At 43.1% G+C, this 21,624-nt stretch overlaps 1 protein-coding gene across 2 annotated transcripts in view; it reads left to right on the forward strand.

The window, feature by feature from the left end:
• The window catches only part of LOC119952965 (casein kinase I-like), a 144,184-nt gene that overhangs the window by 61,178 nt on the left and 61,382 nt on the right, over positions 1-21,624 (forward strand). Inside the window, exons 3-4 of one of the 2 annotated variants that reach the window (XM_038776610.1) lie at positions 7,384-7,424; positions 9,910-9,979. In XM_038776610.1, the coding sequence (XP_038632538.1) occupies positions 7,384-7,424; positions 9,910-9,979 (111 nt within the window). Of the gene's footprint in view, positions 1-7,383; positions 7,425-9,909; positions 9,980-21,624 lie in introns of those variants that run through there. The other variant, XM_038776609.1, reaches the window with a different exon arrangement.

A 21,624-nucleotide genomic window follows, 5' to 3' on the forward strand; every position in this document is an offset into this window, starting at 1 on the left:
TTGTGGCATGCGTTCTCTCAATCCCCTCAGGCCACCCCACAATCCGGAGAATCTGCACCCTGGAACGGTTCTCGAGGATCTCCACCCTCTCCCTCAACCTCTTCTGGTTCTCCGCCATGGGCACAATTTCCACCTCCAACGAAGCCAGCCAGTCCTCATGCTCCCCTCTCGACTCCTCCACCTTCTGGAGTGCCAGACCCTGCCCCTCCAGCCTCTGCTCCACTCAATAGCTGCCCAAAGCGGCTCCATCACCTTTGTCAGGTCTTCTGAGGCCTCCTGCCTCTGCTGCTGGGACTTGCATTCAAAAAGTCCACAAGTTGTTTGGTAAGCCACTGGATGGGCAACGATGCCCCAGCACCCTCTGCCGTCTTTTCCTGTGTAACACCTCGAATATAGCTTTGCTCAAGCTACCGCTTCTTATTATACCCCACGTCTGGTAAGCCATAATCCAGCTCCACTGGTGGAGTACTTCAATTCCTCAGTGCTCATGCAACTCACATCAGCAACACCCCCTCAAAACATTCCACCTCGAGCGGGAGCCATCAGATGTGTGACCACTCAGCCATGGCAACCGCCAGAAGTTGACATGTATAATTCTTAACTTTCTATTTTCAAGTAAAGAGAGTCTCGAATTCTCTCGTTCTTTCCACCTATCAAAAGCCCCTCATCCCTGTTAGCATACTAAACATCTTCTACAAATTCAGAGCCATTCAGCACATTGTTATGATCCCGTTATACTGGCCAGGAAGATCCCAGAATGGAATCCTGGCTCAAAAGACCGTAACTTTTACTTTTTCTGTAAACCGTGGAGGATCAGAGCCACAGGATTGTTAGTTTTAACAACAAGAAAAAATTTTCTTAAACCTGAAAAGTTTGATTATTATACAATACTCCTCCACTCCCCCTTCAGCTCAACAAATACACACAGATATAAAGATTAACATGGATTACAAAGTAAATCTTGATGTACAACGGTCTCATTAACACAATCTATTCTAAGCACACAAGATGACTGTGGTCAAATACATGCACTCTGCTCTGAACCTAAGTTAATGTCCTTTAGCATACGGTAGCACAAGTGTCTAGCACTGTGGCTTCACAGCGCCAGGGTCCCAGATTCGATTTCCCGCTGGGTCACTGTCTGTGGGGAGTCTGCACGTTCTCCCCGTGTCTGCATGGGTTTCCTCCGGGTGCTCCGGTTTCCTCCGACAGTCCAAAGACGTGCAGGGTAGGTGGATTGGCCATGATAAATTGCCCTTGGTGGTTAGGAGGGGTTATTGGGTTCTGGGGATAGGGTGGAAGTGAGGGCTTAAGTGGGTTGGTGCAGACTCGATGGGCCGAATGGCCTCCTTCTGCACTGCATGTTCTATGTCTATGTCTTAGCTTTTTGCATTCAATAATCCTTCTCTACCTTACAAGGCCTCCAGTTGCTAACTAACATTGCATACCTCTACTGGCCTATTTGTTTACTCTTCACGCTGTAGCCCTCTCTAAGCACAATGGAAACACAGTTGGAGCTTAACCAACCCTCTTGCATATAAACATCTCTAACTATAGATTTTACCCTTCCAGGCGCAGAAAGATTAAATTAATCACACTTCAAACTATACCTTATTTCTAATACAAATATATATCTCTGTGGTGTATATGGATTTCAGTAAAGCGTTTGATAAGGTTCCCCACGGTAGGCTATTGCAGAAAATACGGAGGCTGGGGATTGAGGGTGATTTAGCAGTTTGGATCAGAAATTGGCTAGCTGGAAGAAGACAAAGGGTGGTGGTTGATGGGAAATGTTGGGACTGGTGTCCAGTTACTAGTGTTGTAGCACAAGGATCTGTTTTGGGGCTGCTGCTGTTTGTCATTTTTCTAAATGACCTGGAGGAGGGCATAGAAGGATGGGTGAGTAAATTTGCAGATGACACTAAAGTCGATGGAGTTGTGGACAGTGCAGAAGGGTGTTACAAGTTACAGAGGGACATAGATAAGCTGCAGAGCTGGGCTGACAGGTGGCAAATGGAGTTTAATGCAGAAAAGTGTGAGGTGATTCATTTTGGAAGGAATAACAGGAAGACCGAGTACTGGGCTAATGGTAAGATTCTTGGTCGTGTGGACGAGCAGAGAGAGGTGTCCATGTCCATAGATCCCTGAAAGTTGCCATCCAGGTTGAGAGGGTTGTTAAGAAGGCGTACGGTGTGTTAGCTTTTATTGGTAGAGGAATTGAGTTTCGAAGCCATGAGGTCATGTTGCAGCTGTACAGAACTCTGGTGCGGCCGCATTTGGAGTATTGCGTGCAGTTCTGGTCGCCACATTATAGGAAGGATGTGGAAGCATTGGAAAGGGTGCAGAGGAGATTTACCAGGATGTTGCCTGGTATGGAGGGAAGATCTTGTGAGGAAAGGCTGAGGCTGTTTTCGTTAGAGAGAAGAAGGTTAAGAGGTGACTTAATTGAGGCATACAAGATGATCAGAGGATTAGATAGTGTGGACAGTGAGAGCCTTTTTCCTCGGATGGTGATGTCTAGTACGAGGGGACATAGCTTTAAATTGAGGGAAGATAGATATAGGACAGATGACAGAGGTAGATTCTTTACTCAGAGAGTAGTATGGGCGTGGAATGCCCTGCCTACAACAGCAGTGTACTCGCCAACACTAAACGCATTCAAATGGTCATTGGATAGGCATATGGACGATAAGGGAATAGTGTAGATGGGCTTCACAGGTCGGCGCAACATCGAGGGCCGAAGGGCCTGTACTGCGCTGTAATGTTCTATGTTAAAACTACCTTTGTTTCCCTACAACAATTCTAACCACCATGTGCCCGATATTATTACCGAGAACGCATCTGTAAGCAACATTACAAATTGGGTCTTGCACATTTACTGATGTTTAAAGCTAGTTGCAAATAATTCTTGAACATGCAATTAACATGGTTACTGGTTAATAGACTGGTCTCTTTCTCCTCTGCTTAATTACTTGTTCCATTTAAAATTTGTTTTGAGAATCATAGAATTTACAGTGCAGAAGGAGGCCATTCGGCCCATCGAGTCTGCACCGGCTCCCGGAAAGAGCACCCTACCCAAGATCAACACCTCCACCCTATCCCCATAACCCAGTAACCCCACCCCACACTAAGGGCAATTTTGGACACTAAGGGCAATTTATCATGGCCAATCCACCTAACCCGCACATCTTTGGACTGTGGGAGGAAATCGGAGCACCCGGAGGAAACCCACGCAGACACGGGGAGGATGTGCAGACTCCGCACAGACAGTGACCCAAGCCGGAATCGAACCTGGGACCCTGGAGCTGTGAAGCAATTGTGCTAACCACTATGCTACCGTGCTGAGAAAACTGTTCAAAGTACTGAAATAAAATTATAGATTACTGGCTGAAGTTGCGACAGTTGTCCTCAAAAAAAAGTATCAAGCAACTTCACTATTTCTTATGGATAGTAACTGGATTAAAGAATAGTTTTAGCTTGGGCTTTAGAGTTTTGTATAATATGAGTACCGTATGTGTAATAATTAAACATAGTTTGTTCTACAGAGAGGGACACTGTTTTCAAAAGTCTTTTTTGAAATATTTTGTGAGAAAGGCAGTTGAGCCTGATCCCTAAAATCATTTACGAGTAGATATATTAATTAATTATAAGAAAACTAACTTGACTTGGGATCAAAAAATATATGGTATCGGAAGCACTTTGTAATGTTTTTGAAATATATTTTAAAGATATTTAGTTTAGAAATATTCAATTTATAGATTTTTTTAAAATGTCAACATAAAATGATGCAATTTTAAATAGTCTGATGTCCATAGACTTCACCTGTGGGATTTGCTGACTTCAGTGCTGTCACTGATTTACAAAGGGTAATCATGCAACCATTGTATAGCAGAAGGTGGGGGGGGCGGGGGGAGAGAACCGGAGCAGCAGGCCAGCAAGTGTAGAGACTGGGGAAGAGCTTGAGACTGAGACAAATATCGCAAAGAAGGAGAGCAGACTGAGGGAAGTTGTTGATCTCAGTGGGTCTGGAGGTTTAAAGTGTGCTTGCTTCAACACAAGAAATATAACCAGTAAGACGGATCAACGTAGAGCTTGGATTAATGTTGGGAATTATGATATTGTTGCTATTACGGAGACATGGGTAAAGGAGGGTCAGGACTGGCAGCTTAACGTTCCGGGATATCGATGTTTTAAATGAGACGGAGGGGGTAGCAGAAAAGGTGGGGGAGTTGCAGCCCTGGTTAGGGAACATATCACAGCTGTGATGAGAGAGGATATCTTGGAGGGATCCTGCAGTCAGGCATTATAGGGGCTGGTTTAGCTCACACAGCTAAATCGCTGGCTTTTAAAAAGCACACCAAGCAGGCCAGCAGCACGGTTCGATTCCCGTACCAGCCTCCCCGGACAGGCGCCGGAATGTGGCGACTAGGGGCTTTTCACAGTAACTTCATTGAAGCCTACTCGTGACGATAAGCGATTTTCATTTCATTTCATTATAGGTAAAGTTCATGAATAGGAAGGGTGTAATCACAATGTTCAGGTTGTACTGTAGGCCTCCCAACAGCCAGCAGGATGCAGAGGAACAGATATGTAGTGAGATTCTGGAAAGATGTGAAAATAGCAGGGTTGTTGTGCTTGGTGAGTTTAATTCCCCCCATGTTGACTGGGACTCCCTTAGTACCAGAGGTTCCAATGGCGAGCAATTTGTTAGATGTATCCAAGAGGGCTTTTTGAAGCAATATGTTGATAGTCCAACCAGAGAGGGGGCCTTACTGGGCCTAGTATTGGAGAATGAGCCTGGCCAGGTGACCAAAGTTTCAGTAGGGGAATATTTGGAGAATAGTGATCATAATTCCATACGTTTTCGAATACTCACGGATAAGGACAAGAGTGGTCCTCGGGTGAGGGTGCTAAATTGGGGGAAAGCTAACTACAACAGAATTCGGCACGAGCTTGAGAATGTGGATTGGGAGTGGCTGTTTTCTTTTAGAGACCAGTTGATTAGAGTGCAGGACAGGCCTGTCCCTGCGAAAATGCAGAATTGAAATAGCAGGATTCGGGAATCATGGCTGACAGAGGAAATTGAGAGACTAGTCAAAAAGAAAAAGGAAGCATGGATAAGGTCTAGGTAAGTAAAACCAGACAAAATCTTTGAAGAATATAGGGAAAGTAAGAATAAACTCAAACGGGGAGTTGAGGGCTGAAAGAGGCCGTGAAATGTCATTGGCAAACAGGGTCAAGGGTAGCTAGGGAAAGAGTGGGCCCACTCGAGGACAAAGGAGGATGTTATGCATGGAGTCATAGAAACTGTGTGAGATCCTTAATGAGTACTTTGCATCGGTATTCACCACAGAGAAGGACATGACGGATGGTGAGGTTTCCGGGTGTGTGAATACTCTAGGACATGTCAGCATAATGAAGGAGGATGTGTTCGATATCAAAGAACAAAGAAAAGTACAGCTCAGTATCTTAAAATGCATTAAGGTAGACAAGTCCCCTGGGCTGGGTGGGATATGTCCCAGGTTACTATGGGAGGCAAGAGAGGAAATAACTGGGGCCTTAACAGATATCTTTACATCATCTTTGACCACAGGCGAGGTTCCAGAGGACTGGAGAATAGCCAATGTTGTCCCTTTGTTTAAGAAGGGAAGCAGGGATAATTATAGGCCGGTGAGCCTGATGTTCGTGGTGGGGAAGCTGTTGGAGAAGATACTGAGGGACCTGATTTATTCACATTTGGAAGCGAATGGATTTATTAGTGATAGGCAACATAGTTTTGTGCAGGAAAGGTCATGTCTTACCAACTTGATCGTGATTTTTGAGGAGTTGACAAAATTAATTGATGAGGGATGTCGTCTACATGGACTTTAGTAAGGCTTTTGACAAGGTGCCTCATGGCAGACTGGTACGAAAGATAAAGTCTCATGGGTTTCGGGGTGTGCGAGCTGGATGGATAAAGACCCGGCTTGGCAACAAGAGACAGAGAGTAACAGTGGAAGAGAACATTTCAGAATGGAGATCTGTAACTAGTGGTGTTCCACAGGGATCCATGCTGGGACCACTCATTTGTAATATATATAAATAATCTGGAGGAAAATGTAGATGGTCTGATTAGCAAGTTTGCAGATGACACTAAGATAGGTGGAGTTGCAGATAGTGAAGGGGACTGTCACAGAATATTGATCGACTGGAGAGTTGGGCAGATAAATGACAGATGCAGTTCAATCCTGACAAATGTGAGGTGATGCATTTTGGAAGGTCAATGCTGTGAATTATACAGTAAATGGCAGAACCCGTAGGAGCATTGAAATAAAGGATATTTATTTATTTATTTGTTTATTTATTTATTTTTATTGACATCAGTTTCATTCTGGCACCTCCTAAAGGAGACGTCTGGGTGAAGTGATAATGATTTCAAATAGGCAAAGCAGCCAGTTACATGAAAGAATTCTCACATTCAGCAGACCAAAAAGCAGCAAGCAGGTTTTCTCATTCATTTATTTAATTTCACAGATATTGAAATGAAGACTGGTCCATACGTGTGGGACTAGTGTAGAAGCTGCAATGTGAACAAACATTCATGGAATTGTGAAATTAAACATTACACAAGCATAAATTTAGCTTTAAGGCAGAGGACTCATTAATCTGTAATTCTGACTTGGCGCACTTAAAAATCCAGTACACATCATACATTGAAGTGCAACTTTTAAATAAGTGATGTTAAAAAGTGGATGTTTATGTTAATTTGGTAATTTTAATAGATTCCCATATGTGAGTATTTTAATAGTGCACCCTGTGGAGAGGTGGGGAAATCAATACAATTTACAGATTCCTGGTTTTAACTGTACATATTTTGACAGCAGCAGTTACTGTCAGTTTCACAGAGTAATAACTTTGAACACTGAGGACTGTCACGGTAAAATATGGACCATTATTTAAATGTTTTCAATGCGTTTAGTGTTATCCTCGTACCTGAAAAAAAAGCTTGAAATTACGAGTCTTAAATAGCCTCAAACAGGTGCAATTAGTGGAAATTCACAATGATGATAAATTAGATTTGAGAGCGTGACCAGTTTTGTGGACAATGTTTTTTACACTGGTTGTATATAATTGTGGAAACTCAATTTGCATGGAATATAATTTGTGTTTAAAATTCCTCAATCTTTTGAACTGGTCTGGTTAATTTTTGTTGAATTACACTGAAGAAAACTGTTCTACCTATCCCAGACTCCAGCCCATCATTTGACTTGTATGTTTTTCTACAATTAAAGCATTATTACAAAGGAATTTACATGTCAATCTGAATTAATAGCACTAATGCATTGCTGTTCAATTATCATCTTTTCTTTTAAACTTATTGTGCTGTTCATCTGTTTCATCCAGGAAAGAATTTGTACACAAATGAATATGTGGCCATTAAACTGGTAAGTTGTATTTATTTTCCATACATTCTGGGTATAATACACACATTAAGACAGCAATACTTAGAAATAGCAGCAATAGTTATAAATAGTAGCAGTCGTTATAAATAGAAGCAATTACCCTAAATCCATCAACTGGTGATTTTGGAAGTGAATGTTAATACTATTTTGATTTGAACAAATGCTGAGAAGTTGCATACCTATATTAATGCCAAGTGAATGAATGAAAAGAAAGGCTAAAAATCCATGACCCAGTGTTTAATGTGTACTGAACTAATATTCTTAGCTCACAGTGAAGTAAAACCAATGATTACTACAGATAAGAAAGCATGAATTGATAATTTGTATGTTCCAGTGCCAAAAAAATTAAACTTTCCCACAGATTTGACCTGTTTTAAAAAATGAACAGTTCAACCTAAATGATTCAGCAGCAGCCGGTGATGTACTTTCAAATTTGGATGATGCTGATGAACCATACTTATACTTTCAATTTAATGTTGTCATCTGAGTTTTCGAAAACACTCCAGGATTATTCTTGATTTTAAAGTTAATTTTATAATACCTTGGAGCATTTTGCTCCTCTCATTTTTCACCATTGGAAGGAACTGGTATTATTCTACAAAGCAGTAAAACTATATTCTGAGCAATACATGTAATCAAGTTGTGTTTTTCGGAATATGATGTGCAGGTATTTCTAAAACTTGCCAATGCTTTAAATCTGCTCACCTTTAATTTTGTAGGATGATGCACTTGAAAAATTTGGAAATTATGCACCTTGTTCAGGACTGAAAATGTAGTAGACTGAATATGATGTGCAGGTCAGGTGGGGTTACGGGGATAGGGTGGAGGTGGGGGCTTAAGTAGGGTGCTCTTTCCAAAGGCTGGTGCAGACTTGATGGGCCGAATGGCCTCCTTCTGCACTGTAAATTCTATGATTCTAGTAGACTGGTCCTGGTAGTGGACTTGCAATCTAGTGATCCTGAGTTCAAATCAACCTGTGATATGTTGTGAGCTGAAGTCATTAAATCTGTTAATTTGAGTTTCTTTTTGATGCCAGCTATCTCCAAACCTAGCCATTTGTACTTGAGGGGAGGGAATCTACCACTCCTCTAGTGTAGCCTCATGATTCTGGTACCACACTATGTAAACAGTCATCATGAAACTACTAAGTGTAGCTTCCATCTGTGGCAGCTCAGGGCAGTTAATAGAGTCATAGAGACAAAGGGCGCGATTCTAGGGAACATAGACCCGAGCGAGCGCATTTAGCCGTATGTTTCCTGGCACTTGCAGTGCTGAGAAACACGTGACTATTCAACGCGACCCGGGTTGAATAAGGGGCCTGAATGGGGAACGCGTGGCCGATGACACACACAGCCCCGTTTTTTACAGTGGGGAGCATCGCTCGCCGGAACTCACCAGTGCAGAAAAAAGATCGGGACCCCATTTTGAATAGCAACCTGAGGCCTCCAAAACAACTTTCAGTGCACCGGAGAGTTCAGCTCTCCAGTCAGAACTAATGCCTATTGGAGTGTTGCTCAGCAATTAATTCCATAATCACTTGAAGTTAGACCTGTTATGTCACTGATTCATAGCATTCTGGTAGGGCATATTGTATATTTTGATAATTAACAGGTTCACTTATTGCTAATGCTGGTTTAGCTCACTGAGCTAAATAGCTGGCTTTTAAAGCAGACCAAGGCAGGCCAGCAGCACGGTTCGATTCCCGTACCAGCCTCCCCGAACAGGTGCCGGAATGTGGCGACTAGGGGCTTTTCACAGTAACTTCATTGAAGCCTACTCGTGACAATAAGCGATTTTCATTTCATTTCAATATATAACATATATAACATTTTTAATTAGCACTGAGAACAAACATGCTGTTCTCTTGCTGTTAAATCAGTTGGCTTTTCCCATTGCCGCAGACCATTTCCAGCATTTATTTGCATTTTAGAAAAAAAAGTCTTTCTACTGGAAGATATAAAAGGGAGAAACATGACTGTTCCATCACCAGTCGTTGCTGATTGAAGTTTGACATCAAGCCAATTTGACCTGCTAGGGAAATGCAAGCTTTTAATTTTCCATAGAATCAACAGTGCAGAAGGAAGCCATTCAGCCCATCGAGTCTGCACCGGCCCTTGGAAAGAGCACCTCACTTAAGCCCAATCCTCCACTCTATCCCAGTAACTCTACCTAACCTTTTGGACACTAAGGGCAATTTAGCATGGCCAGTCCATTTAACCTGCACATCTTTGGACTGTGGGAGGAAACTGGAGTACCCGCAGGAAACCCCCACAGACACGGGGAGAACGTGCAGTCTCCATTCAGGCAGTAACCCGAGGCTGGAATTGAACCAAGGTCCTGGAGCTGAGGCAGCAGTGCTAACCACTGTGCCGCCCAAGTAATCCTTTGTCACTTGAATAAACTTGAAAACTGTTACATTTAACAAATTCAAACGGTAGCACTATTATTTATTTTGCACGTTTCCTAGGAACCTATAAAATCCAGGGCTCCACAACTTCATTTGGAGTACAGATTCTACAAACAGCTAGGAAATGCAGGTAGGAAATGAGTGCGTGTACAATTGTTTCGTAATGGAGTCAGTTGTTTGGAAATGCCTGTCTTTTGTATAGTAATAAGTTGCAAAATTAGTACCTTAGATATTTTTGTTTTAAAAAAAATGTTGATTTTTGTTTTTGAACATTTGGTTTTGTCCAATGGTTTGTATTTACTGTTTTTGAGAAGGAAAATATATGAACCCAGAGTAACTGCCCTCGCATCAGCAGCTAGGAGCCTGCGGCCATACCACTCTGAAAGCGCCCGATCTCCAGTCAGAAGCTAGGCAGTGGATTTTGTGGTGGGAACAGAAGACGACGACTTTTGTCTTCTCCATATTAGTTTGGGTGAAAAGGCAGCATGATAAATCGGAGGCAGAGGAGAGGTTTGGTTTCCCCTGACTTTGCATGAGCACAGCCTAAAGATCTGATTAATAGAATATAATTGCTTTCTGTTTGGGGGAAATACTCATCTGTGTGCTAAAGGTTGTGAAGGAATGATTGATCAGATGTATCTCAATCGCAATATTGGTTGCTGGCAAAATTCTTTTGGGAGGAAAACTTAAAACCCATGAATTTCCTCTGTTTGACTCTAGTTCTTCCAATCAAGTGCCTTGCCTGTCCATTTTAGAATTGTGTGTCCATCTGCCTATTAATATTTTCCATGACTTCCCTTTCCATTCTTGTCAGTTTATTCTGATTTCATCCCTGGTGTTTTTCTAGGATAATTACCCCCTGCAACCTAAAGAATTCTCCTTTCAAATATTCATGTATTGCCTCCAGGATTGCATTTCATCTGAGTTCTTATCTGGTCTGTGTTCATTACAACCATAAATTTACCACCTTTGATTACTAAAGCCCCTAATTTGGGCAGCAGGGTAGCATGGTGGTTAGCATAAATGCTTCACAGCTCCAGGGTCCCAGGTTCGATTCCCGGCTGGGTCACTGTCTGTGTGGAGTCTGCACGTCCTCCCCCTGTGTGCGTGGGTTTCCTCCGGGTGCTCCGGTTTCCTCCCACAGTCCAAAGATGTGCGGGTTAGGTGGATTGGCCATGCTAAATTGCCCGTAGTGTCCTAATAAAAAGTAAGGTTAAGGGGGGGTTGTTGGGTTACGGGTATAGGGTGGATACGTGGGTTTGAGTAGGGTGATCATGGCTCGGCACAACATTGAGGGCCGAAGGGCCTGTTCTGTGCTGTACTGTTCTATGTTCTATGTTAATGTTTCCCTGATTTCAATCTGACTTTCCCTGTAAACATGGTTTTCAATTATCTGGCAGTTGGTGGTAGACTTTTAGGCATCCGCTCCAAGTAACCCTTGAGCTCTTGTATTGTTTCCTCCACCTTTTATTACAGGGTAATAGTTGGTTACGCAAGGAATCCATTGTCACCAGTGTTTAGAGAAAATATAAAATAACAACTCCTAAAATACTATTCTTGACATTCTCTCTCTTCTCTTATCAGTTCCAATGTGTGATGTGTCCTTACCGTACCATGTTTGGAATAATATTTTCAAAATACACAATTCTTCTAATGGCGATATATAATACACACAAGGTCATCAGGGATTCCCACCAATTATTTACCAGTCTAATAAAAAACAGTATAGGACAGCAAATATCTGCCAAGTGCTGAAACTGTTTGATTATGTTCAATTACAATTAATATACAAAACACAAATGATCCAATAAGGAACTGAACCAACACAATACTTGAAAGCAAAGTTAGAATTTATCCATAATGTGTTACAATACCCTCTGAGATTCTGTTTTTTGAAAAATTACAATGTTAATTTACTTTAATATGGCGTTTGTAACATGGTTTTGGGCTGTATGGTAGCACAGTGGTTGGCACTGTTGCTTCACAGCTCCAGGGTCCCAGGTTTGATTCCCACTTGAGTCACTGTCTGTGCAGAATCTGCACGTTCTCCCCATGTCTGCGTGGGTTTCCCCGGGTGCTCCGGTTTCCTCCCACAAGTCCCGAAAGACGTACAGGTTGAATGGATTGGCCATGTTAAATAGCCCTTAATGTCCAAAAAGATTTAGATGGAGTTACTGGGTTACGGGGATAGAGTGGAGGTGTGAGCTTAAGTAGGGTGCTCTTTCCAAGGGCCAGTGCAGACCTGATGGGCCGAATGCCCTCCTTCTGCACTGTAAATTCTATGATTCCATGATACTTGGTGGAGATTTGAAGGAGCATCCTAAGACTGGAATCTTGGGTGGATTTGCCATGATAAAATTGCCCTTGGTGTCCAGGAAGGTGCAGGTTAAGTGGAGTTACGGGTATAGGGCGGGAGAGAGGCAGAGGTACGTTGCTCTTTCAGATGGTCGATGGAGACTTGATGGGCTGAATGGCCTCGTGCACTGTTGTGATTCTATGAATATTATTGAGATAAAAACAGGCGATTTTTGTGACTGAGAAGAAATGGGGTCGGAAGCTGAGTTCTGGGTTAAATAGGATCCCAAGTTGCGAACAGTTTAGTTTAGCCTCAGCCAGTGGCTAGAGAGTGTGATGGAGTTGGCAGCTATGCAGTGAAATTTGTGGCAGGTCAGAAGACAATGATTCCTGTCTTTTCAGTATTTAGCTGGATGAAAAGGCAGCGTGATAAATCAGAGGCCGAGGAGGGGTTGCCTTTCCCCTGACTTTCCATGTGCAAAGCCTAAAGATCTGATTAATAGAAAATTCTGATTGCTTTCTGTTTGCAAAGAGCTATCTGCATGTTAAATTACTTGAAAGTAGTGAAGTAATGATGTATCGGGTGGATATTGTGCTGGATTCAAGATGGAGTCTGCAGGCATTGAAGGTTCAACCTAAACAGAGCTTTATTTAGAAGATGTTAACACTAATGTTAGACTGCCTGTTTGCCTGTGCAAACGGCCAATGACGTCACACAAACATTGTTAAAGTGCCCCTGTTCAGCTGCAAGGCTGCTTGTGAAGAAACGCTAAAACCACAGAATACACAACATTTCCTCCCCTTTTAAATCGAGGTTCCTGACACAATAAGCACTATAACATTGACTATCAATTAGCAACATGAACAATCAATCATCAACAACAGTCAATACGTCAAACGTTCTGGAGGCTGTCCTATTCTGTGTGGCTGTCTGCGATCCTCAGCCATCTGCTTTTTTGATACTTGCTGCAACATCTGGTGTCATTGGCTTGGTGTATGTGTCATCAGCGGTTATCTTAACCGGAGTTGACGCAGTGACCTGTGGTTGACTCGGTGTATGATTCGCAGTTGACGTTCTGTTTCGCCCCACTTGGTTCAGTTGGTGTCGGGTTCTTGGGAATGTCCAGGTGGTCTCTTGGTACAGCTAGATTTGGATTCTGCCTCTGGCGGATTGGTTCTTGTGGATCAACTTTTGGTGACATGTGTTCTCCATATTACATCATCCGGAATTTGTATGGTGTCGGAGACCAGTCCTGTCTGTGCTAAAATGGTGACAGAAATCCACTTTTCACTCGTGGCATAATTTCTTGCCAAAGCTGCTTCACCCTGATGAAAAACACGATGTTTGACCTTGTTCTCCCGCCATATGACTTGATCCTGCTGCTTTTTCTCGACAGTTTATTTTGTTTTGGGTGGTTTGGGCAAATTAGATACTGTGCGTAGTTGACGTTTAACCATCAGCGTGCCTGGATCACATGAGCAGGAATTGACTCAAACGTCTAGACAATGAACCATGTTCTCTGGTTACCTTTAACGAAAGTTGAGAAGTCAGATCTCAAAGGTAGTGATCTCAGGATTACTACCAGTACCACGTGCTAGTCAGAGTAGAAATAGCAGGATATATCGGATGAATACGTGGCTGAAGAGATTGTGAGGGGGAGGGTTTCAGATTCGTGGGGAGTTTGGACCAGTTCTGGGGGAGGGTGGGACCTGTACAAACTGGGCAGGTTACACCTCGGCAGTTCTGGGACTGATGTTCTAGGGGGAGTATTGGCTGGAGTGGTTGGGGAGGGTTTAAACTAAAATGGCAGGGGTATGGGAATCCTTTGCAGGAAGTCAGAGGAGGAGGAAACAAGGACAAAACAAAAGACCAATAGGCGAATAAGAAAAGTGATAGGCAGAGAAACTAAGAGCCAGATTCAAACAGGGCCACAGTGGAAAAATATTGGGTACTAGACAAGCTTAAAGGTTTTGTGCCTTAACGCGCTGGGCATTTGAAATATTGCGGATGAATTGCACAAATAGACGTAAACGAGTATGATATAATTGGGATTGCCGAAACATGGCTGCAGGGTGACCAGGGATGGGAATTGAACATCCTGGGATATTCACTGTTTAGGAAGGACAGACAAAAAGGAAAAGGTGGTTGGCATGGCAGTGTTGGTTAAAGAGGAGATTAACGCAATAGAGAGGGGGGATATTAGCTCTGACAACGTGGAAGATGTATGGGTAGAGTTGAGAAACACCAAGGAACAATTGGGGAGGGTTTAAACTAATATGATGTGGAGATGTCGGTGTTGGACTGGGGTGGGCACAGTAAGAAGTCTTACAGCACCAGGTTAAAGTCCAACAGGTTTATTTGGAATCACTAGCTTTTGGAGCACAGCTCCTTCATCAGGTGAGCTCTCTCCTAATAGTTGCCAGATTAGGGATAAACCTTCCGTACTAATTTAGTAAACCTTAGGAAGATCAAAGTTGGTTGACATTTTGAGGTGCAGGTGTGTCAGCTTTCAAAGACGAATTATGCAGTCCCTTGGCGTCGATGACATGACCCAGATATTTAATTGAAGATTGGGAAAATTCACATTTGCCTTTTTGGATTCTTAATCTATCATTTTCTAATCTCTGGAGTATGGAATCTAGGTTGTGGAGATGTTCTTCCTCATTTTTCCCAGTAACCACGATGACATCCAGGTAACACTGGACTAATTCATTTAAGATTTAGTCCACAGCCCGTTGGAACAATGCTGGCCCTGAAATTATGCCAAATGGTAATCTTTTGTATCGAAATCACCCTTTTTGAGTCACAATCATCAATAACTATTGTGAATTCTGACCCACATTAATTTGAAGATTTGCTTGATTGACGTTGTACTGCAATGTTGGTCTCCAGCTAACCCAGTGAAAAATGTCATCAATCGGGGGTAGAGGGGACTGCTCTGCGCACTGTACAGGATTAATAGTGACTTTAAAATCGTCGCAAATGCGTAACAGAAGCATCTTTATTTCATTGTGAATTTGATCAGCATAGCCCACTCACTCACGTTAACGGGTTCAAGGACTCCTGTTCTGACCAGCTATTCTAATTCCGCCTCTACTTTGGGTCTGATTGCGTAAAGCACAGACCTAGCCTTTAAGCATTTCAGCCTTCCTTCCTTTATCTTTAACTTTGCTGAAATATCCTTTGTGCCTCCCGTTGAAGACAGTGGCATGTTTCTTCGAGATTTTGAGTAGGCCTGATTCACAATCTTTCATGAGATTAACCTCGGCCCAATTTAATCTGATTCTTTTCCAACCGAGTTCTCCCATTCTTGCTGGATAATTTCATTTGACAATGGGCAAGGAGTAAATTCAGAATGGGTGAGGGCTTTGCAGTACACCTTCAGTCAATCTGCAAGTGGGACCTGTGGTGATATGCATCACTGTAAATACACAAGGGGTTAATGTAAATACACATAGACTAGACTAGAGGGAGCACCAGAGACATCATGAGACATTCAACCAATAGGCCAGTAAGATAGGACACGATCAGTGGGCATTCACGATACACACAGAGGTGACACTACCACAGGGGGGCATTTCACCAACCCATATATAAAGGACACAGCACACATGATCTTCCTCTTTCCAGTGGAGACTCTCAGTGAGTACACAAGGTTGATTTGAAACACATCACACCCACCACGTGGATTGTAGCAGACTGGTTCGTCAGTCTGAGTAGCTATAGCAGGATTAACAGGAGAGTCGAATCCAAGTAGGAGAATTGTTAACAATTTAATGAATGTGTTAAAGCTATCTCCAAGTCTGAACCTTCCTTTGTCAGAGTGCACATCAAGGAAGCAGCTTATGCTACGCCAAGAGCATAACAAAACATGGTACCCAGGAGTGGACTGTTTAAATCCATATAGTTACAACTCAGCAAACAGTGACAACCAGCAACAGCAGCCAGGCAAGATGATGTTCAAGATTCCGGTTCCACAGCAGCTCAGGTACCAAGGCAATCTCCGTGAAAACTGGCGTTGGTTCAGGCAGAGATTCAAGATCTACCTGGTAGCGTCCGACCGAGATGGCGTGGCGGATGCAGAGAAAATAAAGTTTCTACTTACCATCGAGGGTCCAGAAGCTGCTAAAATCTTCCACACCTTCAAATACTCAAAGGGGCAAAAGGAGAGCGACTTCCAGGCAGTTCTGGACAAATTCCAAGAATTCTGCGAGGAACATACAAAAAAAACAGTAAAAGAGGCGCCAAAACTCACCACGAGGCGAAGGTAGGCTTTCCATTGAAGAAATCTGCAGTTTTGATTGGTGGCCATCTTGGAAAAGGAGCCGCACATGCGCAGTTGAGAAAAAGGCCCCAAGTAAAGGAACAGCGATCTGTGCATGCGCAATCGCTTCCTACGACCTACATCACACGCTTTCTGACGTCAGAGGAACCGGACCATGCCCATTTAAAGGGGAAATGTCCCAAAACACGAAAAAATAAATTTAAAACCATAAAACCTGATTCTTTCAACTGGAACGACAGCACAATGCCTGAAATTCAACCAGTAGCTGAAAGTAACCTCCGCAGAACCCTGCAACAAGCAGTTAGCACCGCCTAAAGAAATGATACAGTCCTTGAAGACTATGACTCAGACCATGAATTCTTCTTTGGACATCGCGAGCCCAATGCCAGCTCTGACACAAAACGTGATGATATGGTCTTGGAAGACAACGACTCAGATGAAGAATTCACCTTGGGAGGTGGCTATCCCAGTACCAAATCCAAACCGCAACTAGACGTGTTGTACATTGAACATCCCGACGACGAGTTCTTCGGATTGGGGAATCCTCAGCCCAGCATATATGACATCCCGACTCGTGAGTGCAGGATTATGCTGCGACCTGAAACCAAGAGACAGGGAGTGATCCACGCACCACGAAGGGTCCCAGCCTCCACACAGAAAGCGATGAAAGACTCCACAGCGAGCTCATGGACAGCCTCCACGATAGAAGCAACGCAAGACTCCAAAGCGCAATCTTTGCATGAACAAGACCATCAAGGCCTAGCAACCTCCTCTGAGCAACCAGCAGCAGACGATGCAAGTCTGCCACGCTCAAGTGAACAACAGCAAGACTATGACAGTCTGCCATGCTCAAGTGCACAGCAAGAAGACTATGACAGTCTACCACGCTCCAGTGAACTAGAATAAGACTCTGACAGTCTACCCAGCTCAAGTGAACAACAAGAAGTTACTGAGGCTATACCCACTGTATGTGTGACAAGTGACGACGGCATCCCACTTCCCATACCAGATGTGCCAACATGACATACCTCAGCTAGTGTGTTCAGGGGCACTCGACAATCACAGTGAGAGTACTGGTGACTCCGGTGACACCACGTTACTTCAAACTCATTCGCCCGAGCCTCTCAACAAGCAAATGCATTCCTGAAAGTTTTGACTCCGGACATGGAGCATCAAGAAACCTCAAAAGATGCAAGTAAACCTCAAATGACTCCGGACGGGGAGCATCAAGGAGCCAAAAACTGACTCGGGTGAAACAGACCAGACTCCAGACGGGGAGCCTCCACAAGCCAAAGCTGATTCAAGTAAGCCAGACATGACTCCAGACGGGGAGCACCGCAAACTCAATGACGCACGCTCAAGGAAACAGCAGATGCCACAAAGCACGCTGACACGAAACTGTGTGAAGGACTCGTATTATCCACAGAATGTGGTCCTTGAGCACGGCAAACACGACAACAAAACCAACCAACACAACAGCAACATCAAAAACAATAACAAGAAGCATACCAAAGGCAACAATGTCGACAACAAGCACGACAAAAACAACACCAATGGAACAATGACTAGTACGACATGGTACAACTCTGCCCATGAGGGACACTGTTACTGCTCAGCTCAGTACAATGACATACCATGGCAGGACGACACAGATTGCATACATCGCTACCACAAGCATCGAAAGAAAAAAAGACTCCAAATCAGACAACTAAGTGCTTTGACCACTTCTTGGTTCCTTACGCACAGGGACACTGTTGGCGTTCACAAGGACATGCCACCATCAACATCACCAACTCACCAACCAAACAAGAAAGACACTCGACCATAATAATTAAAGAATTTTGGACTCATACCTATGATTTGGACTTATTGTTTCATGATCACTGTTATCATAACTTGTACATAGCATCAATTATCTACCAGTTTTTGTTAAATTTTCTTTAACACTGTACAGAAAATATGTAACACGAAAAAAGGGGGGATGCAGTGATATGCATCACTGTAAATACACACGGTTAATATAAATACACGTAGACTAGATAGACACTAGAGGGAGCACCAGAGACATCATGACACAGATATTCAACCAATAGGCCAGTAAGATAGGACACGACCAAAGGGCATTCACGATACACACAGAGGTGACACTACCACAGGGGGGCATTACACCAACCCATATAAAAGGACACAACACACATGATCTTCCTCTTTCCAGTGGACACTCTCAATGAGTACACAGGGTTGATTTGAAACACATCACACCCACCACATGGATTGTAGCAGACTGGTTCGTCAATCTGAGTAGCTATAGCAGGATTAACAGGAGAGTCGAATCCAAGTAGGAGAATTGTTAACAGTCCAATAAATGTGTTAAAGCTATCTCCAAGTCTGAACCTTCCTTGTCAGAGTGCACATCAAGGAAGCAGCTTATGGCACGTCAAGAGCATAACAAATAGGACCCAGACCTTCCTGTCGTTGCCATTTCAACTCAGCGGCCTGCTCTCACGCCCAGCGCAAACTGGAGGAACAACACCTCATCGTCCAATTAGGCACATTGCAGCCTTCCAGACTTAACATCAAGTTAACAACTTCCGACTGTGAACTCTCCTCTGCCGCACCCCATTTTTATTTCTGTTAATTCATTTTCATTTCTATTATCGATTTGTTTTCCCCTCATCATTTTCCCCCACTCCCCTCTCCCACCCCACTTGAACCATCTGTTCCCTATTCCTTGTTGTCCTTTGATACTGCTCACCTTTGTTCTGCCATTAACACATTCCCTTCTCAGCCTTAATCACTCCATTTACATTCCCTTTGTCTTTCTGTCCACGTGATCTTTGTCCGTCTCCACCAATCGCTGGCCCTCTGTCCAGCCTCCTCATCCCACCAACAAATCTAACCCTATTTCCAGTTCCCTTCAGCTTTAGTAAAGAGTTACCCAGACTCAAAAGGTTAGCTACCTTCTCTATACCCAGATGCTTTCAGGCCTGCTGAGGTTGTCCAGTATTTTCTGTTTTCCTTAGTTGTTCTTGGTATTTGCAGCACCGAATGAGTTCATTCAGTGAGTTGGTTCACGCCATTGCTAATGTTCCACACAGGTTTCCACCCAGCCTTCATCTAATTGTATCGACATATCCTTCTATACCTCTCTCCCTCATGTTTATCTAGCTTCGCCGTAAATGTATCTGTGCTGTTTGCCTCAATTGCTTGTGGGAGCGAGTTCTGCAGTCTATCCTTTATTAAATGTGGTATCACTTGAAACTGGGTGAATCTTCTCTAGGTCTATCCTATGAAACCATTTCATAATCTTAAAGACCTTTATCAGCTCACTTCAGGCCACTACTTCTCCAGTAAAGTTCCCAACAAGGTCAGATTTCACTACTGATCCAGGAATTCCCGTACCAGCCTCCCCGGACAGGCGCCGGAATGTGGCGACTAGGGGCTTTTCACAGTAACTTCATTGAAGCCTACTCGTGACAATAAGCGATTTTCAATTTTCAATTAACAACTTCCATAATAAGAACTGATAGCAAAAAGAAAATGCTGGAAAATCTCAGCATGACCAGATGACCTTTGACAAAGGGTCATCTGGATTCGAAACGTTAGCTCTTTTCTCTCCCTACAGATGCTGCCGGACCTGCTGAGATTTTCCAGGTTTTTCTTTTTGGTTTCAGATTCCAGCATCCGCAGTAATTTGCTTTTAAAAGAACTGATAAATTTAGGGTGCAAGCCCTGATAATAAAGAGTGTTAAAAGATTTCTTATCTGATGGACTGTTTCACTGGGAAAATGTGATGTTCACTTTGGCAGGAAAAAAAGCAGGATATTACTTAAACGGCCAACGACTACAGAATTCAGAGGTGCAGAGGGATTTAGATGTCCATTATATCTATAATGCCCCAATTTATACTGCACTTTTGGTGTCAGTGTTTTGCTGTTATTTTTTCTCAACTCCGGAAATACAGTGTAGCATCGTTAGTGCTAAACCAGACAGCAATCATAGTGACCTTTGCTCACTTTTTCAACTGCTGTCTGTGCTATCTCCTGCTGTACCACTCGTATGTTTCTTTGGTTTCTGCCTCATGATGTAGAGAATGAACAACATTCCTAGCCATGCTTAATATCTCGAACCTTGTTATCTGTTGGTAGCCTCCTAAAAATCAAGGGAACAGTGTTTAGTGAATAAGTATATTCTGCCTGAATGTTCCTTCCAGTCTGAAACATATTGAGGCTAATTGTAGCATCTTTGCTCTCCCCGCTTGAGATCAGTTAACTTGGTGCAACCTGGCCAGCCCACCAGAGTGGCTCAGTGACACTCGGTGTAGATACTCAGAATCATGACGAGGGTTCCAACGTGGAATTCTCCCCTGTCCTTGCCACCCACAGCATCTGACCAACTTTCAAAATTTTCAACTCAATCTGAAAAACTGTCTCGATAGATTCTAAAATCTTTCAATTTTAAGCGGATGTATAAAGCATTACAAAATGCTGGTTCATATTGTTTACTATTTTTGAAATGGTAAATCGTTCAGAAGCTAAAATTAATGTTGTTGCAAATTGTTAAGTTTATTAGCAAAGTGCTCATTTCTATATATACTTGCTAAAGTGCTGTATGCAGAATTTTTAAACTGGTTTCTGTGGAAGTTGCTGATGATTTATTTTCCCTCTTTTTTTCACGTCCTCTGTTTTCTGTGAAATGTTGCTGATGCAATATCAATCAGGTTGTGAAAATAGGTCAGAATTCTCAGGAGAAAATTTGATTTAGTTTATCATATGCTCAGTATATATGCACAAAAAGCATAAGCAATAGGCATGGACTATGTGGTGTATCAAGCCTGGTTCCCCATTCAGTGAGATAATGTTCTACATCAACTCCACTTTCCTCCCCATCCCCAGTTTCTTGCTTGCCTTAATGTCTAAAGATCTGTCGAAATCTGTCTTGGATATACTCATCAACTGAGCATACGTCCTCTCTGATAGAGACGTTCAAAGATTCACACCCCAGTGAATGAAAACATTTCTCATCTCAGACTTAATGTCCTGTCCCCTTTCCTGAGACTCTTTGACCAGCAAAATCAGAGAGTGTCGGCCCATTCTACTCCATCTCTCCTCTCAAAACAACCCTTATCCCTGGAATCAATCTAGTTCAGCCTCTATACTTGTTCTCCTCGTCTTATTCTGCTTGCAGCTACTCA

Source organism: Scyliorhinus canicula, chromosome 18 (assembly GCF_902713615.1).
Source record: "Scyliorhinus canicula chromosome 18, sScyCan1.1, whole genome shotgun sequence".
NCBI lineage: Eukaryota > Metazoa > Chordata > Chondrichthyes > Carcharhiniformes > Scyliorhinidae > Scyliorhinus > Scyliorhinus canicula.